We start from the raw sequence: 27982 nt of genomic DNA, 5'->3' as shown, positions 1-27982 counted from the left end.
TTGAGCAGAGCAATATATTTCAAATTGATCTATCGGTGCATCGTTACTTGCTTAGCCGTTCGTAATGAGACGTCACTGTCGCGAGCTTGGAGATTGCGTCTCCGCGAGAAGCCCCCACTTCTCATTCATTGTGCGATACTTTCATTAGGGGGGAGGGGGATTGAAGAGCATCAGTGCGCGGCCACGCATGCTCAATGTGCAATCACAGCCACGTGCGTGAGTGCGTGCGTGCGTTGACGCGCGCTTGCCACGAGATGCAATTCCTCTATAATTTCTATTTGCTCTCAATGCCGACGTTCTTGTCTTTGGGAGCGAAAAGAAAAGGGCGAGTCCGAGAGGACGACCCACTGGGGAGATGGAGCGCTAAGATCAGCTCAAGCGCAGGAATGAGGTGGATTGCGGGCAACGAATGGACACGAGGAATGGCGGAATTGTGGAGATGCATGTAGTATCCAGCAGTGGACAACACCGTGGCTCATAGTAATCACAATTGAATACGTTGCACTAAAATATCGGACGACGAGGTCAGCTGACTGAACACCGCACAGCACCAGGATTTGATTAACTTTACTAACGAAAGTAAAGAGAACCAAGGTACGAAACACCCAATGAAACCTGTATCACGTGAGAAAACGCATTCCCCCAGCTGATCCCATCTACACCCCCTGTGATCCCACTCTTTCCCTCCCGCTTAGTTACCCGTCAGCACAGACGAACAGGGCCTTTGTGAATCAGCGCAGGTGATTCCCATCGTCTCCTGAATTGGCTGATTGAACAGGACACTCCTCATCGTTGTGATCGCGGCTGTGGTGGAGGGGGGTGGGGTGCGAGGCACGCTTATTTAAGTCGCGGGAGAGGGGAGCCTCCACCGAATGTAGTTTGGGTTCTCGCGCGGTAGCATCGAAGCAGCGCCGTCACGAGAATGTGGACACAGATCGGCGCCGCCGTCCTGATGTGGGCACTCCTGTTGGCACCCGTGCGCATGCAGCTTCTGGGTACGAGACGATTGGGGGGGGGGGGGATGATGATTTCACTAAAGGGTCCACCAGGGGAGGGATCCAACCATGGACCGCGGAGAGTGGAGTCTGTGCTCTGGCCATCGTCGCCACGGGCAGAACATGCGCAGGAAGCGAGGCGTTGCGCGTTAATTGTGGGGCAATTATTGCCGGAAATCGTTACGCTTTTGCATGGAGCGCCTGTGGCAACGTTTTGGAAATGTTATAAACGTAATGGGGGCGGTGGGGGTCTACTAAGCTTGATACGGGCGCAGAGATCATTGCTGTTGAAGATTCCGCTAAACTTATTTTGAGCTGACAGTCATCGCATTTTACATGCCGTGTGATATCACGTGGCGTTTTCTCTGGCTACGTATTCGAGACGAGGCCATGCGTGTATCCCACTGAGCGTCGTCTTGTGCGAGTTGGTCAATGTCTCTTGGACTCGAGTCGGCAAAATGCGAGAATTTTTGTTTTGTTTATCGGGGGGCTCCGGTAACGAGTCGTTGTTGGAAAGCTCCTGATACGTCCTGCTACTCGTGACCTTTGAAATATTCATGGAACACGGGCGTTGTTTTCCCCCCCCCCCCCCCCCCAACTCGTCCATCTATGAGCCTCCTCCCCTCTCCTCGCTAAAGCCGTTCCGTCCGAGGCGGCGTGCAACGCGGATTACCACTTCATGTGCGCCAGCGGCCACTGCGTGCCCAAGTCCTGGCGCTGTGATGGCTCCAGCGATTGCCGTGACGACAGCGACGAGGTGGGATGCGGTAAGGAGACCGGGGGGGCGAAGTTGTGAGGCTGTCGGCATGGATGGAGGATGGGTTGATGTGCTTGGTGTTGCTACATGTGCCAGTCGTGTGTGCGTGTGAAATTCTTTCGCACCTTACGTAGCTAACCCTGTTAATCTGAGGTGCGGGGAGACGACTGCAAACTAAACGCACAAAGTTCTAAAGAAATTATCTTTTAACCGAGATTTTAAGTGCAAGGCTCTAGTGGCTTCCTGATATCTGAAGGAAGAGCGTTCCAAACGAAAGGGCATCTAAAGGCGCCTGATGCGGTTAGCCGAAAGCCGCTGCTGCGAGGATGACCGCCGTTTGCGTGATTGTTCATGCTCCTTGAGATCGGCAAGGTATTGTGGTTTGTGTGTGAACGAGCGCGACCCTTTTTATAATGCAAAATTACACGACGCATGCGCGCGCGCGTTCCGCAGGGTGCAAAGCCTTCCACGTGGCTTGCGCAGACGGCGCTGGCTGCGTGCGAAACGGCGACGTTTGCGACGGGGTGCGGGACTGCGCGGACGGTTCGGACGAGACGGCGCTGTGCGCGCGCACCTGCGCCGAGCCCGGTACGTCGCCGCCTCCACGTGGCGCTGCTACCGCCGCTCTTGTCGCTGCTGCTGCTGCGCTCACAATGCTGATGGCGCGACAATGCTTGGGGTTTTTTTGGGGTGGATCGGTCGTGTGGTGATTTGGCGCCCTACGGCTACGAATCCCGTGGCCCCGAGTTTCGCGTCTCGTTCGCCACGACCAATGCCACTTGACGAATATATGGGCCGGTGCTGGGACATCTCCTAGGTCTGGCGCCACCGATGGCTTGATGTGAACTACCTCGCCTGGTGTGCATGAGGCAACAATGCATCAACCTAAACCGTCCTTAGTGCGCAATCGTACAGCTGACTAGTTGGCGGCATGCAACGCCACGCCCCTTTATTTACAAAATGGTAAATTATCGTTAAGAGTAACATGCTTCCACCGTGGACGAAGATTTTCAAGACCGCATCTATCGTGTTAATCGAACTACCTGCATGGTGGCTGTACACAATTCGACGAATCTGAGTACCACCGATTGCCAATGCCCCCCCCCCCCCCCCCGAATTACTGGACAACACGTGTTTTCGGCTATAATCGGTCCCATGATATTAAAATATTTGCGTCAATGTGGCAGAAGAATCGAAGCGTTAAATTAATGTGGGGGAAAATGTGCGAAAGCGTTGATGGTTCAATGAGACCTTGATTGCTTAACGTTTTGTAAGAGAATTGTACAACTCCTCATCCTGCCATCCCGGTTCTTCGTGCCGTGGGTGAAGTCGCCGCCGAGCGCTCCGCCTCGCACGGACACATTCTGATCACGCCTCGCCCTGATTGTGTTCTCTCGTCTCTTCGCCCCGCGCAGACGCGGCACTGTTCCGCTGTGCGTCCGGGGACGAGTGCGTGGCCGCGCGAAGGCGCTGCGACAGCATCCCGCATTGTGGCGACGGCTCTGACGAACGCGGCTGCGGCGCCCGCGACGGCGCCGAGGGCCGCTGCGAGCTGCGGTGCGACGACGGCGAGACGTGCGTGCCGCCGGAGGGGCTCTGCGACGGCGTCGTCGACTGCCGGGACGGGACTGACGAGGGGGCTGCCTGCGGTGAACGCGAGGCGGAGGCGCGGGATTGTCCGCAGCCAACGGGAACTGCGTGCTTTTTTTTTACAAATGCACCACGACATTAATTATTTTTGGCCGACTAAATTAACCCTGCACACACTTTTTTATTTTACCAGTTGAAGCCCACCCGAGCGCTGTGTAGCTCTTTCAGAAGCAACCTGGCCATCGCATAATAGCTCAACGACGTGGCTTGTGTACAAATTTCCAGCAGCCAAGATAGTCTTAAACGCATTTGGAGAGAACATGCACTCTTCAAATATAGATGTCAGGGGGATCGAACCCACGACCTCTTTGCCTACCAGACGATCAAGGGAAAGCTGAAGATACGTGGTTGGTAGTGGAGCGACTAGGCGTTGCTCCCTGAAAGGTTGTGTAGACCGTAAAACAAGATGACCCATATGATGAGATGGCATAGACCCTAGAGGATTAAAATGGAATAACGGAGGCATCTGGGATACACGTGGATTTGACGCGCTATTTGCATTGGCCCGTGAGCTCATGGCAGGTAGACCGTGGAGCCATTTGGTGTGTATCGGGCGAATGAACTTTGTGGCTTGAGGAGCTTCTGATCCGGGGCCATGACTGGTTGCGTGTGCCCGTCTGTACAGGGGGCCCGAAGACCTCGCCGGACCACGGTGGGGACCACGCTGTCTCGCGCGGGCAGTGCGGCGTGGCGGACTTCGCGTGCTCGAGCGGGGAGTGCGTGCACGAGATCCAGCGCTGCGACGGGGAGCGCCACTGTCAAGACGCGTCCGACGAGGGCGACTGCCCCCCCGCGATGCTGACGCCGGGCCCTAAGGGGTGCGCCCAGGGGAAGCGTCCGTGCGGCGGGACGGGACCCGAGTGCGTGTCCCTGGCCTCGTGGTGTGACGGCAGGACCGACTGCGCCGACGCCAGTGACGAGGAGGCAAGTTTTGACCGCTGTACCTCCCAAGAAACGACTTGTCGGTTGTCAATTTATGATTTGGCCCAAACCTGTGCCTGGTGCTAAAATGCAGGCGCATTCTCGGACTCCCCCCCCCCCCCCCCCTCCTTTTCCTCCTATCAAACTGCAGTCGCCGTGTTGGTAACGTCTAACGCACCACCACCAAGCCTTGTGCCAGCACCACCCGCACAACTGTTTATTAAGTGATGTGCTTAAGTGCTTAAAGTGGAGCCCTCAACTTGTATTCTAACCCTGTGTGTCATATGGGTAGCGGTTGGCGAGCTCTGCTACGGACCCGGCGACTCGCGTTAAATTCTTACTCGCGGCCAACAAATGACAATTATCTGGGCATGTCCTGGGCCTCCGCTAGGTTGACTTGGCCTCCATCGAGTACCTAGTGCGGTGTAAACACGTTCCTGCTCGGAACGGGATAAGAGTGGCTGGGCGTGGTGCTGGCTACCCACCGCCGTTCCGGCCTTCGTAGGTGCTCTAACAGCAGTTGCCCCAAGTCTAAGCCGATGCTGGGGGATCTTTGCCTACACTCCCTGGCGTCTAAATTGCGTCCACTCTGCATTGACTTTCCTCTTAGTTTGTTCCCAATACCACCGCTGTTTAAGACTAGAAGTGGTTTTTACATTGTTACACTCGTGGCGAGCAGGAGTGCGGGGACGTGGGGCGGACATGTCGCCCCACAGAGTGGCTGTGTGAGAACCGCAAACGGTGCGTGCCGCTGTCCTGGAGGTGCGATGGGGAGGCGGACTGCCCTGACCACAGCGACGAGCGCGCGTGTGGTGAGGAGCCGCGCCTTGTGGGTTTGCACGTGAACCATCGCACACCCCTCTCATTCCATCAGAATCGCGGTCCTCTGTGAACCTGTGCCAGCGCTGATCGCAAAGAGGCTTTGAGCATTTGTCTTTGAATGTTGCCAATTTTGTCATGGCTCCAGGCACGTGGGCTTGAGCCTGGCTAATGATTGGCTTGGGTGATCGCCGTGGGCAGTCTTGCAGCTGCGAGTCGGTTACACAATGATTGGCGGGTGGTGCGGCAAAATAATTGTGCTGTGCTTCTATGATCCCTCGTGTTTACCACCTTGACCCTTGATCGACAAGCAAGCCATGACAACCCCTACGATGTGTACAGCACCGAAAACCTTGGCAGTGAATTGACAAAGGCGATGTGAATGTGCACTGCCAAGGACGAGACAACGAACGATGCGCGCTGAAAGGAGTAGCTGGGTCATGTGCGTGGGCATCGTGGACTCTCCGACTGCACCGGCCGTGATGGGTCCTGTTCCCCCCCCCCCCCCCCCCCAGATGCTTCTGTGGGATTGGGCCCCGACTGGTGCCGGCTATCGGAGTTCCCGTGCGCGGACGGTGGCTGCGCTGCCTGGGCTTCTGTCTGCAATGGGGAGGAAGACTGCGGCGATGGCTCCGACGAAGGCGAGCGTTGTGGCGTGGCGGCCGACGCGTGCGGGGAGCTCCACTGCTCGCACCGGTGCCACGCCACCCCTGTGGGCCCCGTGAGTGCTCCAGCACCACACTACTCCCACCTCCACGCCCCTCCTCGGACTTCCTGTACGCCGTGTTATGCCAAAGGGCCCCCCCTTGTGTTGTGCTGCTGCTCCTGGGAAATGCGGTTTTTTGCTCTTAATTTTTACTTCAACTGCCCTTCCCATGATGCGATGCTTCTCCAAAAGAGCCAGAACAACAAATGGGTGTTTGCGATGGTTTTTCGGCAAGCGATTTGCAGACCAAAGCGCAGCCTTCAAAAACAATGCAATATAGACGATGCGCACAAATAAGAATACACAAACTTGAAAAGCTAAAACTACTTGACGGGGACCCCCTCGCGTCATTGGCGTTGTGTATCGGGGATCGCTGCCACTGAAGGTTCCCCTTGGATAGACTGCAGTTGGGCAATTTTGAATGGTTCGGACGATGCGTTTTAATGCAAGGTTATTTAATTATTATTTAATTTATTATTTTATCTTTAGACGTGACTTAACCGAAAGAACCAAATAATAATTCCTGCAGTCACGAAAGTTCTAAAATTAAGATTCAACCACTTCTACGGGGAAGTTTTAAGCTTATCTTTTTTCTCTCTCTCTGGCGACTTGTTTTCTCTGCCTGTGTCCTCTTTAGAATGTTCACACTTAAATTCTAACTTAGCAATTTTTGAAATACGTAATCAACCAGGCTATGCGTTAATTGTGTGTTGACCGACCCTCTGTGTTGTATTACATTACATTTCGATATGTTGCTAGGTTATTTAATTGTAGTGTCTTTCTCCTGATTTTCAGGCTTGCTTGCCGTGCCATCGTACTTGCAGCACCACGTTTTGTTGACCACTCATTGATATGCTAATTTTTTTTTTCTCTAACCCCCCTCCCTCTCTCTGCCTCCGCCCCCCCCTCTGTCTATTTAAGGCCACCCCACAGAGTCGATCACCCCTCTCTGTTACCTGTGTTGCTCTCGCTATGTATGTATCTTGGTGATATGTCTGCTAATATGTCTGTCTATAGTTTTCTGGTTAGATATTATGTCGCTATTTAATTATACCTGATGATGATTGCTTGTGTTGCAATCGAAACGTCGTATTCTATTATTTAATTTATTATTTTATCTTTAGACGTGACTTAACCGAAAGAACCAAATAATAATTCCTGCAGTCACGAAAGTTCTAAAATTAAGATTAATGCAAGGTGTTTAGAGTTGCGTTTAAGCAATCTAAAAAATGCAGACCCTTGCGCGCCCATCTGTGCCACTCGTGGTGTGCAGGTGTGCGTTTGCCCAAGTGGGTTCAAGCTCGGGGAGAGTGGACGGAGTTGTGTGGACCGGGATGAGTGCGTGGATCTGGCTGTGCCGCCCTGCGCCCAGCGCTGCCTCAACAGCGAGGGCAACTTCAGCTGTGCATGCAGCGACGGATACGCGCTGGCGTCCAATGGCACGTGCAAGGCTACAGGTGCGTGCGCCTCCCTCGGGAGCAGGAACTTGTATCTGTGGGTCGGGGTGGAGTCATGAATTTACAGAGGTTATGATGAAGAGAAAGTGTGGCTGCGAAGCATGCGCTTGTGTTTTGGAAGATTCCCCCTTGGCACATTGACTTTTAGAGTTGTACAACTGCCCCCCCCACTCCCACCAGCTGCCCCCTGTAGAGGGGTGGGCTGGGTGTTTCCGTGCGAGAGGCTGGGTTTGACCAGAGTCCTCAGAATCCAGCTCTGACTAAAAACAAATGTGTCATGTGGTGACTGTCTGACCCGAGATGGGCGGTGTGAATGCTGCCCCCTAGTGTGGCTACGACGTCATTAGATTTCTACACCTGTTGTGAAATGTACATTTTGGACATGGTGAACTGTGTAAAGTAATGGACTCTTGCTCTCCTAACTTGGCCATATCACCGATGAGTGGGGGAGGGTAATTCAGATTCATACGGTGTTCCCATAACTGGTCAGTGATGTAATTGTTTGGTGACGCAAACCCACCCCTCGCAGAGTCTTGAGGCTCCCAAGAAGCAATCTGATGCAACCGGCAGGTCACTGCTTGTTACCTGCGTGCACCTGCCATTACTTCCTGGTGCATGTCCTGACATCCCCCACGCCACCCAGAGCCCGAGGCCATATTGGTGTACACGTCGCTGGACGTCGTGACGGCTGTCGGCTTGACGACCGGCGACCAGGTGGTGCTCGTGGGGCTGGCCCCGTCGGCGTTGTCGCTGGATTTTGACCGCCCGAGCGGCAGGATGTACTGGTACGAGTGGCAGGGCAAGTGCATCTCGTGGGCGCTCGTCAACGGCACCGAGAATGGAACGTTGTATACAGGTGAAGTGGTGCCTAAATGTGCTTTCAGATGGATCTGCAAAGTCCCTCGTGTGAATTGTCAATAACAGTGCCATTTATTCAAACCTTCGACTGAATTGCTTGGATTGTCTAATCTCGTCTGATCTAATTTACTAAGTAAAGCCCACTGACCTATATAGTTATTCAGCAGTAACCTGGCCACAAGTGATAGCTCAAGTTGCTTATCTAGAAATTTAAAGCAGCCAAATACTCGAGACGCATGTTTCTAAATAGTGGAAAAACCAGACAACCCAGAGACGAATCCACGCGACTACAGAGCATGTAAACTCCAAATACACAGGCATCCCGGGCTGATCGAACCCACCACCTCCCTCGTGTATTCCAAGCAAGGTAATTAACATCTCGCCACGGCACTCCTCGAGCTAGGAAGCTAATAGTTTGTGATGGAGGCTGCTGTATCGGCATTGCAGTTGTGCAACATCGACTTTTATACCGTGCTCCATACGCCCCTGCAGCCTGCCGGCTACTAGCACTAACCAGCGTGGTGAAGCGTCGTCGAATGTGCAGCCCCCGTTACCTGCGTGGCACAAGGGAGGCCCTCCTCCAGGAGTGGACTGCCGCTAAGGGCTGTGCCTGCAACTTCGGACATCTTCACTGCGTACATCGTTTTTAGGAGTCCTGCATTTTGGGATATTTGGCCAAAATCTGGTCGCTCTTAGAGTTATTAATAATATGGCTTAATCCTCATCCCACAAATTTAAATTCCCCACCACTTGCCTCCCTCTTGCAATGGTTCGTATTACACTAGCTCTCGTCAAACGTCACTTTGCCTGAATCGCCATGGCAGGTATCGCCGCCGAAGCCATTGCCGTGGACTGGGTCGCTCGGAACATTTACTGGATAGATTCGGAGTCCCACTGCATAATGGCAGCTCCTCTGGAGGCTCAGACCGCAAATGAGGTGGCGGCCCGCGTGGTGATCGTGGGTGCCGACGTGGACGACCCTCGGTCACTGGTGCTGCAGGCGACCGATGGGCAAGTGGCACCTGCACGCGTCCACATGCAGCTCCCGTTGGTTTGCTGGCATGGCTCGTTCCAGGCTGTGCTGGACCACTGGCCAGAAATTACTGCACCCAACTGGCTGCTGTGACATCGGCCTGTTAAACATTCAACGAGAGTTTGGGGGGGGGGGGGGGATCCATTGGCCAAAAGGACTTGACCGTAGTAATAATAATGTCACGTGTCATGTGCTGCCCGTTAAGTGCCTTCAAAGGTGTAATAAACCAGACAAGTGAGCAATGTGCCAAATCCCTCCCCCTACAACCAAGCTCTGCAGTTTCTCACGTACGACCTTCTCCCACACCGGACATAGTCCACTATGCTATTCAGGGGTGCGGGGGGGGGGGAGCCACAAACTCAAGTGGCGGTTATAAAGAAATGAGTTTCCAATTAGGCGTGCGATTTATTCACGGTGCTTGTGCATCTAACTTGGCCCCGCCACGGAGTCTGGTGGCCGTCGCTAGCGATGTGGTGCACGCGGTCTGTGACCGCAGGCTCGTGTACTGGAGCGAGTGGGGGGAGTCGCCGTGCATCTCGCGCGCGGGCATGGATGGGGCCGGCCACAAGGTGCTGCTGGCCGACGGGCTCGGCTGGCCCAACGCGCTGGCGCTCGACCTCCCGTCCCGCCGCCTCTACTGGATCGACGCCAAGCTCGACAGCATCGAGTGCTGCAACCTGGACGGCTCGCGCCGCATGGTGCGTCTCGCGTGGGCCGGGTGGATGCGCCGTGCCAAAACCGCGGCCGGCGCTGTCGCCTTTTGCTTGACCTCGATCTGCATCGCAATTCGTGTCTGCTTCGGACGATCTGCATGTAAAATAAAATAGACGCGTTTGGCGATAGCGCTGCGGCCTTAAACAATAATTGAATTGTCATTTTAAACGATGGCCTCGAAAATCACGTATATAAAAACATGCATTATAAGCTACAAAAATACACGTTTTTAAGTGCTTTAAGATTTGATGGAAACTATTTGTAGGCTTATAGATTGAAAAGGAATTTAATTAGAAAACGTTTTGTTTGGTTTGTCCTTCCCCCTGCTTTGCCAAGTACGGTGCTAAAAAGGTTAGACCAGATCATCAAAGTAGGTAGCCCCCCAAGTACTTTATGCCACATCTGTGCACGGGAAAAATGACTAGCAGCACGATCAGAAGAAACGCCTGATGTTTTGTAGCACTGGATGGATATGAAGGAGCCACGACCTGAGCCCAAGGGGTGTAACAACCGTGACCCCGTGTCCTTGTCTACCCACCATGCAGGTTGTGGCGACGGCTGACGTGCACAACCCCTTCTCGCTGGCCCTGTTCGAGGATGAGCTCTACTGGTCGAGTCTCGGCGCTGGGAAGCTGGAGAAGGCCAACAAGCGCACGGGCCGTGGCCGTGCCACCCTGTTCAGCCGCCAGCACAACATCCAAGCACTCAGGGTCCCTTGAATTCTGTTTTGCTCTTGCATTTCGTTCACTTCGGTGGGGTTTTTATTGGTCCATTGTCAATAGCTTATGAAATCCCACCCCCTCGCGCTGCATCGATCTCAGTTCTTGGAAGATGAGCTGGCTTGAGTGATGGCCTTGCTGAACAGGTGGGGGCTACGTGGGCAGTGCAGCAAAAAAGCCACTACGCTACTGGTGTCCTTCAATGTTGTTACTACTTCCCTTCACTATTGCATACAGACCGGTGTATTGAAGTGTCGTTCAATATCATCCGTAATCGACCTCTGATGGTCTCAGTCCATTCACCAGTGGCTAAACCTTTTAAACTAAGGATTTTAAAATTTGTAAAACCATAACAATATAATTTCCCGAAGTAAAGATGTTGGCCAATTTGTTTTAATTTCCTTGCAATGTCAAGTATGGAATTGCTGCTTCAAAAAGGCACGGAAACAGTCCGGCCCTGCAATTGGTTGCTCGTGCCACGGCTGGCAGAAGGGCCCTTCACTGGAGGGGGAGTGCTTTTGTACTTGGTCCTCTAACACTGTCCACATGCATTAACGTTGACATAAAATGCTGATCTAGTAGACGAGTTCTTGTTCCTTCGCCCTCGTGACAACGTCTCCGTGTTTCACAGGCGTTGCACCCGCTGCTACAGCCAGAACACCCCAACCCGTGCATCTCTGCCTGCTGCTCTCACCGCTGCGTGTTGGGAGCCGGCGCCACCGCCGCCTGCGCCTGTCCCCTAAGCACGCGGCTGGGCAGCGACGGCTGCACGTGCGAGCCCACGGGGGCGCTCCACTTCGTGCTGCTCGTCTCGCTCACCGCCGTCACACAGGCGAGTTTTTGCGGGTCGCGTGTCCGACTGGGACCCGGGTGGAACGTCGTGCCGTGATGTTGCAAACACAATCGGGAAAAGCGAAAGTTACAATTTGCCGGCAAGGACTTCAGTTGTCCATGTGACCCTGTTTGCTATTTGCACACGTGGTATATGCGCTCGTTTGACCAAAGCCGTAGAAGCCTGACGAACATTCAAATCGTGACTCTGAAAAGACCATTCTTTTGAATTTCTGCAAAGCAACTAATACAATGGTTGAACCTAGATGTCTACTGCTGTTTCGGACCTGGAAATCGGAAGTAATGGCTCAATTGTTTCAATTGGCTATCGCCAAAAAAATATCTCTTCGAGCTGCCCCTCTCACACGGCATTGCCAGGTGTTCGTGGAGTCGCGAGAAGATCACGGGACTAAGACTCCACACATGCAACGACTCGGCATGGAGCATGAGCTGAGTGGGATTGCACGCGTCGCCTACTCTCGCGCCGACCGCAAGCTCTTCTACGCCTCGGAAGACGCCACCTCGTCGGGCCGGGCACGTGTGGTGCCGTTCGATCGTATCAGCGGGAACGACTCTGCCCTTGAATCGCTTGTGATGGGTAATGCTGAGGGAGAGGGTGCCCACATCCTGCGCCCACTTATAACGTGACACGTGCGGCCTTGCACGTTTACGCTCGTGCACTAATCGCTCAATTATTAAAATGTGTCGACTTAATTATGAACTTGGATAGGTTTTGGCCACATGCCGACTTGATTTGTTCGTGCACATTTATCAGTTTCTACTAATGGTTTTTCTGCTTTGTTTGCTTATTGCGTTTCGCCCATTTGGCAAGTCGGATCCCTAATATTTTTTTTTAATGATACTTTCCTGGTCAAACAAACTCAATCTGGCTGGGTAGTGCATCTTTGTCAGCCTCTTGATTTTAAACCGCACAAACATTCAGCCTCGCCACCTTTTTCCAATCTGACTGCTTTGCCAACACCCCCACGCTACTGCGCCAAACCGGCACGAACGTCCTCCCCGCGTGCTGCATCCCGTGCAGTGCAGGCCGTGCGCGACGTGGCCGTGGACTGGTCTGGGGAGAACATCTACTGGCTGAGCGCGGACCGCCCCACCGTCGAGGCGACGCGCCTCGACGCGCTGTCGACGCACGCCATCGTGGTGCTCTCCGGCGGCCTGCAGTGGCCTGCCTCTCTGGCGCTCGGCCCGAGCAGCGGCGCCATGTGCCTGTCAGACTGGGGCCAGGCGGGAGCAGGCGGCGGAGCGTGGATTGAGTGCTCCCGCATGGACGGCACCGAGCGAAGGATCCTCATTTCTTTCGAGGGGGTGGCTCGTCCGGACAGCCTGGTCATGGACACCAACCAGTCCCTCCTCCTGTGGGCTGATGAAGGCGAGACCATTACTTGGATGGTTTGCTGCTTGTATATTTTATGTGTAGAGTACATAAGTCCTTTTTAGGAAAGAATAGCTAGGCTTGATCACTTAATCTCTCCTCTGCTTGTAACTGCCTCCCAAAACATGACCACACTCTGTAGGTTCTCAATGTGGTTGCATTTTAGACTATTAATTCACCTTCCATAAATTCTGTAAAAAATATGGTACGTGTAAGGCCAACTTGCATCCCAAGCACAGCATCTTGCTTTTCCCAGGCGGTCTCTCGTATACTTTTTGGTAGCCACATTTCACAGAGCGGCTTCTGAGGAGATGTGCACATTCAGCGTGAGATGCAAGTAATGTGTTCGTGCCATGGAGCAAATCTGCGTTTTTGTGCTCCACAGCGCTGGGAATGATCCAGTCGGTAAAGCTGGATGGCAGCGATCACAAGATCCTCCATCGTGGGCTCTCCCGCATTGCAGGCCTCGCTGTGGTGGACGGTGCCCTCTTTTGGGTGGTGAATAATAACCGTAAGTGAACGGTGGCGGCATGAGCTGCATCCACGGCTATGAACCGCTGCTGGATGTAGACTGTGCAATACAACAGAGCCAGACTGGCACAGCGTGAGTAGGGGGGGGGGGGGGGGTGCAGCGTTTATTTTGCCACTACAAAAACCGAGCCACTCACGTGGCATGACAATTATCCCTGCTTGGATTTGGATGCCCCGGAGGCCAGCCTATGACTTTTCTTTTCTGGCTTTACCGATTCCCTTTGAGATCACTGCAAGTGGCAGGGTAGGTCCCGTTCACCGCTGAACCTTTGAACGTGCAAGCGGTTAAATGTTTATTTCATTTAGAGACCAAGTATCGTTTTTAGAGACTTGCACTCTGCAGAGAACTGGAAGCAAACCCGACTGCACTCTGATAGCTTGCGCCAAACTGTGCTGCATGGTTCTTGTGGGAGCCTCTGTACCGAGAGTTTATTTGCGTTTGTCTTCTGTTTCTGTTCGGATGTGTACATCATTGGAAAGGGGTTAACATGGGAGACTAGTAAGTGGAAACCAACCCTACCCGTGAGAGCCCTGTGCTGGCTTTCCTCCGGTGTGCTGCGGAACAATGTAAAATATTAGTATCGTTATTGTACTGTATGACAAAGCCTATTTACCAGAAGAGGAGTTTGACAACTGAACAAGTAATCGCTATATCCCGCAATAGCGACACTTGCCAGTATGTGAACCACAACGCGCAAGCGTGTGCGATTTTGTCACGAAGCTTTTTTTGTGGCGACCTGCTTGTGCGTGTTTTTAGGGTCAAGCGAGTTGTGGCGTGAAGGTGGAGACCGGCCGTGGGCCCAGCTGCGGCAGCGCGTGGTGGACGTGGCCGCGTCGCGCACGCCACACCCCACAGGTTTGGGGCCCTCGTCTCGCGCCGTCGATACAAACGTTCTCGGGGTAAGGGGCAGGAGCTGTGTGGATTCCACCGCTGAACTACATCGCCTCTGCCCGGTGTGTGCAGACGGACTCGCGTGCCGGCACAGCCGCTGTGAGCACGCGTGCCTGGTTCGGCGGCCCGGCGAGGTGGTGTGCGCCTGCCCGCCGGCCCTGGCCGTGGAGCGGACGACGAGCGGCTCTGCGGCGTGCGTGCCTCCGAGCCGCTGCGACAAGCCCGAGCGGCGGCGCTGCGGGGACGGCGGGTGCGTGCCGGCGCTGCTGTGGTGCGACTCGGTGCGCGATTGCGACGATGGCTCTGACGAGGAGGGCTGCGAACAAGGTCGGCTGAATACGCGGCCCTTTGGGAAATGTGCCCTCGCGTTACATGTACATCCCTGTGACAATCTGGTGCGTGAAGCTGCTGCCCCCCCCCCCCACACTGGGGTTTGTGGAGGTTTTGGACTTTGCTTCTGACTGGCCACTGCTGGTAGTTTTATTTTGCTGCGTTGCCCGTGCTGCTACCAATAAGTTATTAATGCATGGTCACTTGCCAAAGCAAAGTGCTGTTTATAGCTGCTTGTAATTATAAAAATACCCAATCAACCATGCTCTTTGCTTAAAAAATCTGACCAGGTGCATTGATGCTTGGTCCTAGAGATGGCCGAATACTTCTGTATTTAAAAAGTCTAAATTGCGTTGGTTGTAAAGGAATTGGCATTTTAAGAAAATTACATGGAATAAGCATTCCCATGCTGCCTAGTTTTGAAATTGCAAATATATGTTCGAGATCACTTGGGTGGCAATCCTAATCGCTGACCAATGAGATTGCTTGTCAAAAGCTTTGTCACCACTTGACTCGGTCATTGGGAGCGGTTTATTGGAGGACTTGCAACCGTGCAACCTTAAATACCACGTTTGCAGCCAGTGCACAGAGTACTTGCACCACTTTCGTTTCTCCTTGCTGTACTCGCGGATTATGGACGGCTACAATCAATGGACTCTGAATCATGTGACGGTTCCAGTAAAAGTAATGGTACCACTGGTCTGAAATTTTTAGATTATGATTCTACACTGTATGCGTTTTTGTCAGAAGTGAACTCTCCAGCGGAGGCAACTACTTCACAGCCGAGGGCATTTGAAGCGGCGTTGCTGGAATCGTCAAACACGTCGGCTAATGCCACCGGCCCCACTGATCTCGATGACGACAAACTTACATTGACAACCACCGCCAAAGCAACTCCAGCAACGAGCACGGAGGCGCCACAGCCCAGCACATCAGTACCCTCTAGCAGCAGAGAGACCACCGATGCTGAGACTCCTTTCGTGATGCCTTCCTGCTCGGACGACTACTGCAGCGGCCGCGGCTCGTGTGAGGAGGAAGACGACGGCCTGCCCACGTGCACCTGCCGCTGGGGTTACCGTGGGCCACACTGCCAGTTCTTCATGGTGCAGGCGATCGGTGTGAAGGCGGCCCTTGGCTGCGCGACGGTCATCGGCGTCCTCGTCTTGGCCATGGTGGTGGTGGTCGTGATCCGCAGACGGCGCCGGAGGAGGCTAGAAAGGTTTGCAGCTCGGGTCCGACCTCGCTACAACCGCTCGCGCAATGCCCCTTTACAGCTTTATTAATCGTTGGCTGTGGACGGACTCTTTACTCCTGCCTTGTGCAAGGGTAAAGTGTGACCATTTTATAGACATGTGGATGTACGCCTTCTGGTGGGGTTTTTAAACTGGTCGCGTGTGGTCTGCACAGGCACGCGCCCGAGCGGGCAGAAGTCACGTTTACCGCGGAGCCCAAGGAGACCGCCGGACAGGAGATGTCGCTCATCGGAGATGGGCACAGCGAGAGCCTCGGCGACCCGAGCACCAATGCACAAGGCCAGGTCTGAAGCTGTATGGGCATCGTGCGTCGTTGGCCGTCTGCTTATTGAATCGCGCGCGCACGGCCTATAACCTTGATTTGTCTCCTGCGGTCTCGTTGCAGGACTCCACGGAAGTCGTCTGAAGCAGGAGCCCAGTTCCGTGTCGTTTGCTCCTCCTGTTTGGAAGCAACTTGCAGGCAACCCCTAGTCCCCTTGTATTTCCAGATTTTTTTAGATGGATACAATCTTTACACAAGGTGTGCATTGTTTGTCTTGCAAAATAAAGGGTCGATGCAAAACATCTGGTTTGGATTGTTCACTTGCCCACGGATTTGACGGCGTACCGAGTTGTGCCCCCCCCCCCACCTGTGGTGCTCTGACCACAGCTGGTGGTGTCCTCGTGTCTCGCCTGTGGCCTCCTGACTTTCAGTCGGTTTGCAAGTTTAACTCTTAACATGCAGGCTTTCGTGACCAATTATCCATAAGAGGTATTTTTTGGGGTTGGATGCCATAGAGATATGTGTCATTAAACCCCTGGGCACAGCCAATTTTTAAGGTTGGTTACGTAAACAACACATGCCAATTCGTTACTCGTACAGCACCCGATGTTATAGAGTAAACCCACTATTTACAATTCACGGTATAACATTATACCAGTAAATTACAACCATCAGGCAGCCAGAGTTGATGTAAGTTTAATTACGGGCAAAACGTCGTACAGCTCTGGAATTGTGGTGTGGGTTTACTCCAACGCAACCACATGGGTGTGCTGTACTAGTAACGAATTGGCATGTTTGTTTACGTAACAAACCTTACTAATTGGCTGTCGGGTGGTGACCAAGTTTAACGACGCGCGATCTAACACGGGTAATACAACACTGACCACTGCATTTTAAAGGATGTTATAAAATTTATTTACATTTTGATTTTTTTTCAAATGCTCCCACACTATGAAGAGAAGTTGCCAAACCTTAAAGTAATTGCCTAAAACATGGTAAAAATGTTTCCCGGTATTTTCTGTTGCGCTCGTTCATGATGGCGTGTTTGCAGCCGCTGAAGTCCAATGTTGTAGTTTTTGGGTCCAATGAGCAGTGCCAAGTTAAACAAAAGGGAGTAGTGTTTATTTTAATGATGTTGGATTTTTAAATCGATTGTAAGTTGGCGTGGCATTCAAATTGCTTATTCATCTCATTGTTAACGTGAAACTTGGTAGTGTTGTTTTTAAAGGATGGCAGTGGATGCTGCAAATCGTGAGTTCCTCCATAAGGCCTAGAATTTGAATTTCCCCCAAATTAAATCTTAAAGCAGAGGTAGGACCTGCACTACATATGAGATTTGCTCTTGGTTTTGGGCTTGCGGAAGTAGAGGATTGCCAGGGCAATGAGGCCGACCAGGAAGACGAGCGCGAGCACCAGCAGCGCGATCTGCCCCGCCGTCGCCTCTCCCTGGCTCAGGTCCAGGCCCAAGAAGTCCACGCGCACTTCTGGCTCGACTGCGGGGCCTGCGGTGTCGCCGGCATCTGAACAAGGAAAGGGATTGCGGTGCTTGTGAGGTTGCCCCCCCCCCCCCCCCCCCCTGCTTACTCTCTGGTCCGCGATGGCTCGGATGTGGCAGTCTGTTTGCCACTCGGTTGCACATCGTTAAGGGTGGAGTAGCCACCCTGATTAGGACAAACTAAAAGCGTCTTAACCGTAATTATTTGCAGTCTGCTTCATAGTGGACGTTTTAAAGGTTGTGACCATTTGCAAGAGGTAGACCATTGTGGCGTCTCGTGGTCAAACATTTTCTAAACTTGACAATTACCATCAAGTTGAATCCTTGGCCAGCCTGCCCCGAAAACTTGACGGGACCCTCCCGACAGTCGTTAGACCAGATGGGTTTTGACTCTGCAAAGTCGTTCATATCTGGAAACATGTACTAGCTAGATACATACATTACATTGATAGTTGAATACACAACTTTTAATATCTTTGAATAGTTAACCTAAAAAAAATAGCACGCTGGCTGTCCCGTCCACTGAACACGTTAACGTGCTGTATGGCGGCTGCTTGAATTTGCGCCGCTCTCCTTTTACCAAGACGCATAGTGGCGATGTTAACTACCTCGCCTGGTATCTCTAGGAGGTTGTTAGGGGTTCAATCCCGACCCTGACGCCTGGATAATTGGAGTGCATGTTCATTTTGTGGTTGTGCATTTTTTTTTCTCCCAGATCCAGTTTTTCCCCTCCATTTCATAAACATTAATTTAAGAGTCTTGCAATTGCGCTAAAAATTAAAAAGTCCACTTCTGATTGGGACCATGGAGATAACATGAGTCTCTGCTAATTCAATGTCAACCAAATGTAAAGTTAACTTGATTGTTTAAATTCAACCTCCTGCCAAAAGCCAGAGCCACACGTTAAAAAGTTAGCTGTTAATAAGATTGTCATCAGAGTAACAGCCCAATTCCCGACAGCCTAAAATCTGTACTAGCTAAAGGGTTGAATTTTGCAGTTTCCCCTAAACATATCCCAGTGGATGATATAAATCTCCCAGGTCGACGTAGCCCTCAAAGGCTTGGGACACATCCTGTCAAACGTTGCTAGATCTGAAATTGCTACCATCCTTAAATGCTAAAACCCATTGGTAACATCGGCAAAGACGAGCGCTCTGAACTCAAATTTTTAAAACGAGGAATGAGTCGTCCCCTCGGCCGACTAGGGCAATGCTAGTGTCATCGTGAATAAAACCACATACAACCACAATCCAGGACCTTAATGATGGCAGTTGCACAAATCGACGAAGATCCTACGAACCACCTGGCTACAAAAACCAACAATATCATTACCAGTTCGACTTCTCGAATCGAACCACTCGAACTGCTCTCCCTAAAACCACCTAGACCACCCAGATTATATGGTCTTGCTAAAATCCATGAAGAAGGTACTCCACATCAGCCCATTGTTTCCACGATCAACTCGCCCTACCTACAAACTGGCCCGTTTTCTGTCCGACACATTGCTTCCATTCACGGGCAAGACTACCTCAGCCGTATGTAATTCAGCTCGCTTGGTCTCTCATCAAGGGCATTTCACTGTCCCAAGATTTGCTCGTCAGCTTTTGTAGTTTCTGTTCAAGGTTCCTGTACCTGATACCTTAGCAATAATTTAAGACTTAGTCCGACATGGACTGAATCCTGATGTACCTACTCTGGTTAGACATTGCCTTACCAACACTTCATCTGGAATGGTACTTTCTACAAACAAAATGAAGGTACTCCCATGGGTCCCCCCTTATCACCAGTGAAAGTGAATGTTTTCATGGAGAAATTTGATACTGATGCCATCCAGATAACCACCCTGTCCTTCGTTGTGGAAGAAATCTGTAGATAACACTTGTCATTTGGTCACATGGCCTGCCAGCTTTTGAACCAATTTCTCAACCACATCAATTCCATACACCCATCTATCAACCTATCCTGGATGTTTTGTTTGAGAAGAGACCTTGCGGATCGTTAGGACTGTCTACAGGTAATCCACCCACACAGATTCCTATCTGAAACCTGATTCCCACCACCATCTGGCACAGAAGAATTCCCTTATCAAAACTACACCATAGGTCCCACTGCATTTCCGACCAACACCACATAGCCAGTGAACTGGAACGCGTACACCAGGCCCTCGATGAATGGGTACTCTGACCGCATTATTCGCAAAGCTGTTTCTCCAACTATGGAGAAGTAACCCCCTGAGAAGCCAATCAACCATGTTACCATACACAGCAGGTGTTTCCAAAAAGATTACCAAAATCTTAAACACAAGATCCAGGTCCGATTCAATACAGTACACAATCTGTGATCTAATCCCATATGTGAAGGATGTCCTTCCTGACATGCAATATCCTGGAGTTTACAAACTGAGTTGTACCTGCAGCAGCTACATCGGTGAAACGATACATGTCTCAGACCATGTCCGTGAACACAAGGCAGATCTGAAACACGGCAGAACCAATACCTCTACCGTAGCTGACGATTGTTATAACGCTGTGGGGCTCACATGATAGTGTTTTCCGAGACCAAGATACTCTGTAAACCTTTGGGCTATTATAAAAGGTTTGTTCATGAAGCCATCCAGATATCTTACATAAACATAGCTTCAACCAAGAAAATGGGTACAAATTGAGAAATCATTGGAAGGATGTTATTAACCAGGTAAAACCCTAACTGCTTTCTATCATATCTGCCGGATCTGGGTACTAGCCTATTTTTATTATTACACGCTTTTATTTAACGCACTGTCTGTTGTCGTCGTATCCTCAAATCTTAACTAAATTTTAACCCACTTCCCAATGTGGTATCGACTGCAAACTTGGTATACTTATGTCATACTTGACAATACTATTATGTCAAAAAGTATTTTGAAACATTCATTTTTAAGTCCTTTATATTAAGTTCACTGGCTTGCGTGCTTGCTTACGACCATGCAAATCTTTCGGTCGTTTTTTAACACACTTCCCGTGATCCAATCGAGCTGACATTTTCCACACAGACTCGTTGTGTGTGACAATAAATTTCCGTGAAAATTTTTTCCAAAATTTTACACTGTTTAGGGAATTTTTGTTAAAATATTTAATTACCAATTGCATAATGCTGGCAGACAATCATCTGACCCATAGGTGGCAGCCATCAAGCCAGAGGACGAGAGGACTCTAGCCGCCACGCATATAAAGGATTTAGAGTGAAAAACTTTGTTTTTAAGGGTTCATTTTGTACATGTTATGTTTCAGCTTGGGTCTAATTGTCCACGCTCAACTCACGTTGGCTGTAAATCACCACGGTCCCCTTTATGTTATGGCAAGCTTTGTGGCCACTTCCTGGAGTCGTAGAGTTCTGCCATTACGAGTAGGGTACGTTTCATTAAAGCGTGTTTAAAAAAAAAAAGTATTTTTAAATATTACTTATTCCGAGTTAACTCCCCCCCCCCCCCAGCATCCCCAGCGCTCTCAGCCTCCCACTTCCAGCCCCGCCTAATCCCCCCCCCCCCCCGTCCAGCGTCGTCCCTCTCTTAGCGTCCACGCAGCGCTCCCCTCTCCCTACACCCCCTCTCTCCCCCCTTGCCCCTCCCCCCCTTTCTTACCTGTATAACCTCTTACCACGGCATCTCCCAGTTCAGCAAAAACATTCTTGCTGTGATTTTCCCACCTGATGATTGCTTGTGTTGCAATCGAAACGTCGTGATTTATTTTATTTTATACCTACGTGACATTACTGAAAGAACCAAAGAGTATTAATTTACGAGTTTGGCTGCTACATATTTCCACGTGATAAGCCACTTCGTTGAGCTATAATTTGTGGCCAGGCAACTTCTGAAGAAGAGCTACGTCGCTTTAGTGGGCCTTACCTGGTGAAATAAAAATGGTAAATAATATCTGTGTGTAAATCTGACTTGTTCCTCTACAGTACCGCGTGGTCACTCGAGCGGATGTGCTGCTTACAGGGACGCCACTCGTAGTTGGGCCAGCCGAGCACCTCTCCGTTCTTCTCGTTCTCTGTCACGAGCCAGTCGGTGAGTGGCTTGAAGTACTTGAGAAGTGCTGCGGCCGACATGTTCTGTTGCCCTGTGATCATCTCCATGGCTTCCTGCCACCGCCGGCTGGATCCCAACTGCATTACCTTCCTGTGAACAAAAACGACATTCGTTGTTACTGTACCAAGGTTTTTTAAAGTGGTGTAATGGTGAAGCTGTTGGATGCCCAGCCATGAATAGCTTTAGGGGCTCCTGTGCCCTCTGATGGCCGATTTGTGCCTTTTTTAATACAAGCCTTGTCTAGTGCCCAGATGTTATCTTCGCCTAAAAATAAAGTGGGCACGTGTGGCGTTGATCGCAGTTGGTGAAACAGCATTTATTGCCACCAAGCATGTGGAAATGCACACGTTCATAGCCCCCTTTGTCAATCTACCGCTGCTGGAAGAGGTTTTTATATTGATACGGTTTGATGGCAGGAAGCGCAGATATAAGAATAGGTTTTACCTTTTCTGGCAATAATAATACAGGTGTTGATGTTCAAACGCCAAATATAAACCTTTTTTGCAAGGAATCCTGTCTGCATTAACTACACTTGTGGTGAACATACAAACAAAAACATGCTCTGGTAATATATGCATTTTATTTTAAAACGATTTGGTCCACACCAGAGACGGACTTCCTTAGAACCGAGTCTCAAAATGTTAGACCAGAGAACGCCAAAGAGCGCACAGCGCGAGGACAATGACTCTCAGGGCATTTATTGCCAGAAAGGGTAAAACCGGTTTATGCTTTATATACTGCCAAGAAAGGTCCCATACGGAAGCATAGATATTTGTGTAATAACAGCCATAGAGGGTTCACGTGGGGATTGGCTTGCCGGTCCTGCTTTGTAGCCAATAAGGGATGAGCCAGGGAGCATGGCCTCGGCGTGATCTCGGCATGTCAGCAGGGGTGATTGGCCTGGCCATTCGGGGCCCCAGCTAATGGGGAGCCGGATCAGAGGCGTGGTCCCGGGATTGACAGGGAACCATCGGGAACGGTCAACGCTGTCTATGGAGGATTGGCTGGGGGGTACCACGTGACGAAGGGATGAAGGGATTAAGAGTGAGGCGGCGTGACGCACGTGGCATGGTGTAGCGCGCGCGGTGGTGCGGAACTCACTCAGCGGTGTGACGCACTTGGCGGCGTGGCACATGTGCTGAGGTGTGGCGCACGCGGCGGACCAAAAATGTGCGCACGTGCGCGGCGGTGGGTCGCACCAGGCGGTGCGGCGCACGTGCCGCGGTGTGGCGCAGGGCGTTGTGGCACGCGTACCTGTGGCGTGACGTGCGCGTCGCAGTATGGTGCATGCGGTGGTGTGACACACGTGTCGCGGAAATCTCGCGGGGTGGTGGTGCGTGCGCAGCGGTGTGGCACATGTGACGTGGATGAATGTGCACGTGGCGGTGTGGCTCGCGCGGTGGCGTGGCGCACGGGCCGCGTTGTCTAGCGGTGGTGATGTTACCGATGACTGTGACCTCGAACCATCAGGGGAGGAAGTGTGGAATAAGCGGGGGGGCCCTGCCAAGCAAAGAGGTGCCAAAGCTCGAAATGACACAGCGCGTCGGATGCTGTTGCGCGGCCGGTGCGTGGGGATTGTAGTGCCGGCGTTGCGTGTCGCTGGGCGGCGGTGGGATGGTGAGCTGTGCTTTTTGGTGTGGCCATTAAGGCTTGAATATTGCAAAATTCCAGGGCATTTTGCCGCTGGTGAATAAACTTATAAAAGTCAAGGGATTAAGAGAGAGAGCGAAGGATCGAGAGCAGACTTGGGAACGACAAGAGCAGGAGTCACGCGCGTACGGGGGCTCTGGGTGCCACGTGCGCGGTGGGGACTTGGTGTGAAGTCTGCCCTCTCTCCGTTGTCTGCCAGCAACGGAGAGTGTGTGAGTAAAGTGTAATTGTGGAAGTGGAAATAAAAAGGACTGATTCCGAAGCCGTCTCAAGAAGGTTATTACATTTGTACAAGATGAGGCTACACTGCTCTCTACAGTCGATAACCAGTTAGTGAATTGTAGTTTGGTATCCAGGCCCAAATCTGCTTATTTTCAGAGTTTTGATGATGGGGCAAGTTCAGGGTGATGCAATCGTTTTAGCATTACCCAGAGTGTGATTTAATGTCGTGCGTGCGCATTGCAACTCACGCAAGCTTCTCCCCGGCGTCTTTGGATTTGTAGATGTCACACTTGTGCAGGTCTCCTAGCTGGCCCGCAGCGGCGCATAACGCTTCCTGGAACTGGAATTGGATGACGAAGCTCACAAAATACCTGGTCGGCGGAGGGAGTACATTGACCATTGATTAGCTACCCACACTGAGTGCACCAACCTCCTTTGTATGGCCAGCAGCGACATCTTGTGTCAAGGGTTGCAGGGTGGGTTATGGGAGCAATGTCTTTGTGGAGCGGTGTGCTGAAGTGCAGCTTAGCAATGCAGAAGTGAGGAGGCCCTCCTCCAAGCAGTGAACTGACGAAGCCGTTCGTTGTGTATGCACGGTGGTCTCCATTTTCCCCAAGCATGGAAAAGCCCACGAACTGGAATCGCCGTTACCGCAGTGTCGTGCTTTATCAACCCCTGGCTCTGACTCTGAAAGGCAGTGCTGCTAACTAGTGTAATATTTGTGAAGTGGGAAAACATCTGGTGGCAGAGTGGTTGGCCACACCAACACTCCCCTAATGCACCATGCAGGCCTTGGTAGGTGCTCTCACGTTACTCTCCCCGTTATACAAACTATAGTAGGGATCCTTGTATGGGATGTGTGGATAAATTAAAACATTGATTGGTGCTTGATGCCTTTTTGTTTTTAAGTACAGCACTTGTTCGGCAACCTAATATAATTCTAAAGACTCCTACATTTTAGTTTTTGTGCATTTGACGGTACCCAATTACATATGCTTGTGAGTTCAAGAAATAATTTCCATTTTTTTTAATGGCAAACGTGAATAGTTTTATAACTATCACGTGCCTTTTTAAAGTGCTGCACCCTCGAGGAGCAGTTAACCATCACGCAAGCTCCGTGCCTCCTCGAAGGGGCTTTTGGGTTACCATAGAATAAAGACTGTCGCTGCATTGTGCTTTTTGTGTTCAGTTTGTGATTCCCCTGCACCTCCGATTTAGTACTGGTTGGCTAAGTACGGTGCGAAAAGATCAACACGTACTCCCACCCCCCCCCTACAGGAAGCTGAACGAGTTGAACTCTCGCATGCAGCTGGGGGACGCACGCGCATATTACCTGTCGTAGGGCACGCTGGCCGGAATGTGGAATTTTGATCCTGGATCAAAATCGTCCTCCGTCCTGGCCACGGGAGGGCACAGACCCTGGTACTTCATCCTGTGGACAAGACACCGTTTGGAACAACGCAAACATGAGCTCGGTTTTGCTTTGTGTTTTTTTAAGCGTTTCAATCGGATCCCTGGTCTACGTGCGTTTTACGGGAAAAGGGGTATTTTTGTCGCATTTGCATCTTAATTAAAAACATGCGCAGGTTGCATAAACAATGCGTTTTCTAACGTCCGTGTAAAAGATGGGTCATGTACATGTGTGTTTCTGAAGGATGTTTAAGCTATACAAATCTCTGGATATCAAGTTTAAGGATGGAGCGCTTCCGTCTCTACCTGTCCCTCGTTCTGTATAACACCGCGCGCTCTGTTCTTGCAACTAGAACTGCTTGAGTGTCTTCCGTACTCGCGCCTGCCTCCCATTCGACCTCCAGCCCTTCATCTCGCCAGTTCCCCACACGCTTGCCAAGCCCCCTCATCGCACATTCCATGGAGGTCGCCTCCCGTTGTCGCCAATAACTTTCAACGAGTTTTCAACTTGTGCTACGCCCTTTGAACGAAAGAATGAGAAGTTCTGTATTCCGAAGGGCGAGGCAAGTTAGGATGTGCGACACGTTAAACTGGAAGCAGATTATTCCGGGCCTCTGACTAAATCATCCCACCAATCATTGTGGAAGCGAAGTGAAGAGCACCAAATGGATAAACTGTTTGTTTATTTTTTTTACCAAGTAAGGCCCACAGATAATACAGTTTTTTTTTCAGAAGCGACCTGATCACAAGTGATAGCCCAATGAAATGGCTTGTGGAAACTTCTAGCAGCCAAATACTCAAAACACATTTCTAAATGTGGAGGGGAAAAACCGGAGGCCCTTAAGGAAAATCCACACAACCATGCGGAAAACATACAAACTCTAAATATACAGGTGTCGGTGAATAAAACACACCACCTCCTCCATAGCAAGTGGGGTGGTCGACATCTCCCCCCCCCCCCCGCAGTGCCATTTAATGCCTAGGCACATGGAAATGGTTTCAAACCTGAGGTTCCACCACTCTTTGTTGTAGTCCTCGGTGGGAATGCGTCCGTCGAACACCTTCCAGCGCCACTGATCCATGAGGAACCCAAACGGCAGGAAGGCAATCTTGTCCAGGGCCATGCTCAACAGGAAGTTGATGTCGCTCTCTGCGAGCGCGCACAAACGAATGTCATCACTCGTGCGTGTACATGTGCTGTAATGTTACAGGGCCAAGCACATAAGTTGCGTCGCTAATGGCACACCCGTACAGATGTGCGTGTTTTAAGGGGGTTTATGCAAAACCGTGTGCATCTGCGTGTTGTGTCACAGGTGTATGGAAGTGATATCTCACACACGCACATGTCCGTATGTGACGTTGCGTACAAGCACAGGTTCGTGTATGGTGGTGGTTCGCGCACTGCACCACAAGTTCGATTCCCGCTCTAGGCCAACACCAGTGACAATTATCTGAAGTGGTCCTGGGCCTCCCCTAGACCAACTCGGCCTCAAATGAGTAACCGGTGTGGTGTGTGAACATTACCACTGGGGAGACCAAGGCAGCCGGGTGTAGCGTTGGCCACCCACCATGGTGCCATGGCGGCCGTCGGGTGCTTGCTAAAGGCACTTGCCCCAACACTTCGTTAAGGTTATATGGGGGGGTTCTTTGTATTTGGTGGCGGAGAGAAGGGAATGTCTCACCCAAGTTGTCCTCCACCGTTTCCAAAAGCCCGATCTCCTTGAGGTGTTTTGGCGTCGCCACGGACAGCGCCATGACGTCGCCGATGGCCTCGTGGAATCCGGGGTTGGCACCGTCGCGGAATGGCACCGGCTGCTCCTTGTATTGCAGGAAGTACTGCACGTGGCCCATCTCGTGGTGCACCGTCACCAGGTCGTCCATCGTCACCACCGTGCACTGCTTGATCCTGTGGGGAGCCGGCCCTGTTAGGTGGTGTCGCGGTCGCGCCGTATGGAGTCGCTGGCGCTCTGTGGTTTTGTTTTCCCGGATGTGCCAGCAACTGAATTAAGTTCCCCGAAGAGGCTTCCGGCGTGTGGAGTGGAACGTTGGACATCGTGCCAAACGACACTCCGTGCAGCCCGAAAACGCATCGGAGAGCGGTAACCCTTCCGGGTATTCAACTGCCTCTTTATTGTAAACCGATTAATACACCCTGATGTATTAACCCTTGAGTTGAGCCGCTTCCGTATGTGCCGTGTGGACGGTTCGTGTCAGCTTGGACAAGCGGAGCCAGGCTAAACGCTCTGTGAATTTATTTGACCGTCAGTTCTTTTGGGCCTGGCTAGGGATCGCCGCATCTTATGCATTTCCAGTGACCCTTTGTTGGGCCAGCAGCGCCCACAAGGGCCACTGGTCAAGGCCGCTTTGCTGACCTCGTGCTGTGCCAGGCTCTGTTCGGTCTGCACATTGGGAACGTGATGTCTTTCAAGCCGAGACAAAATCCGGGTTTTGACGACATGCTTTGGGACACCGGGAGAGGCTCTTCGGGGCTGTCCGAACCAACCCAAAACGTTTGGGAGCTCAGACTTTGGTGACTGTAGTTGCCCCCTCTGTGTGCGGGGGATCTTTGTCCATTTGACCTTGTCTCACTTTCACTGCTATTTATTTTGTCTTCCCCAGCATCTCGCTTTGACATGACATGATTGCCAAATAACTGCAATTCCCTATCCTTAAATCTCCTGCGACAAACACCATTCCAATTGAATGAACAAAACAAGTAAAATTCGAGGTTGCTGTGCAATTGCTGTACAAGAAATCTGGACGTAAATTGACAGCGTTGCGCGGACGAGCGCGTAACGACGCGACAATCATTGTTTTTTCAGCTCGCTCTCCGGTGGCGAGTTGGAGAACGATTCCCACCACCAAATTTAAAAATGAGATGCAAAAGCCCAAAATCAATTACGATCCGTAACATTAGCTGCAAAAACCTGCACGCTAATATAGGCAATTGACAAAGACTGGGACTTGTAATGTCCCGAGGAGACCGACAGATTTCCCTGGACGGCGACCATAACT

General features: G+C 51.4%; 2 protein-coding genes across 3 annotated transcripts in view; one reads left to right on the top strand and one right to left on the bottom strand.

The window, feature by feature from the left end:
* The first annotated feature begins 848 nt into the window (after positions 1 to 848).
* LOC144720810 (vitellogenin receptor Yl-like) lies at positions 849 to 16421 on the top strand. Of its 2 annotated transcripts, none has more exons than XM_078597876.1 (21): positions 849 to 995; positions 1610 to 1762; positions 2206 to 2340; positions 3168 to 3401; positions 4028 to 4326; positions 5003 to 5135; positions 5658 to 5863; positions 7122 to 7305; positions 7949 to 8161; positions 8988 to 9174; positions 9693 to 9894; positions 10456 to 10620; positions 11261 to 11461; positions 11839 to 12058; positions 12503 to 12850; positions 13239 to 13364; positions 14142 to 14240; positions 14349 to 14603; positions 15357 to 15825; positions 16014 to 16143; positions 16245 to 16421. In XM_078597876.1, the coding sequence occupies exons 1-21, from the start codon at positions 923 to 925 to the stop codon at positions 16263 to 16265; spliced, it is 4053 nt and encodes a 1350-aa protein (XP_078454002.1). In that variant the 5' UTR covers positions 849 to 922; the 3' UTR covers positions 16266 to 16421. The 2 variants fall into 2 exon arrangements, with proteins under 2 accessions (XP_078454002.1, XP_078454001.1); XM_078597875.1 differs by having other exon boundaries at positions 15354 to 15825.
* A 380-nt stretch (positions 16422 to 16801) lies between these two features.
* The window catches only part of LOC144720812 (angiotensin-converting enzyme-like), a 36175-nt gene continuing 24994 nt past the window's right edge, over positions 16802 to 27982 (bottom strand). Inside the window, exons 20-25 of the mRNA XM_078597877.1 lie at positions 26650 to 26873; positions 25973 to 26117; positions 24891 to 24989; positions 23806 to 23928; positions 21594 to 21775; positions 16802 to 17641 (exon numbers count right to left, since the gene is read on the bottom strand). Of these exons, the coding sequence (XP_078454003.1) occupies positions 17445 to 17641; positions 21594 to 21775; positions 23806 to 23928; positions 24891 to 24989; positions 25973 to 26117; positions 26650 to 26873 (970 nt within the window). The 3' untranslated portion in view covers positions 16802 to 17444. The remainder of the gene's footprint in view (positions 17642 to 21593; positions 21776 to 23805; positions 23929 to 24890; positions 24990 to 25972; positions 26118 to 26649; positions 26874 to 27982) is intronic.

The sequence above is a fragment of the Lampetra planeri genome, chromosome 10 (assembly GCF_965212315.1).
Source record: "Lampetra planeri chromosome 10, kcLamPlan1.2.h2, whole genome shotgun sequence".
Classification (NCBI taxonomy): domain Eukaryota; kingdom Metazoa; phylum Chordata; class Hyperoartia; order Petromyzontiformes; family Petromyzontidae; genus Lampetra; species Lampetra planeri.
Note: the sequence above shows the minus strand (reverse complement) of the source record. Positions and strands in the feature narration are given on the sequence as shown.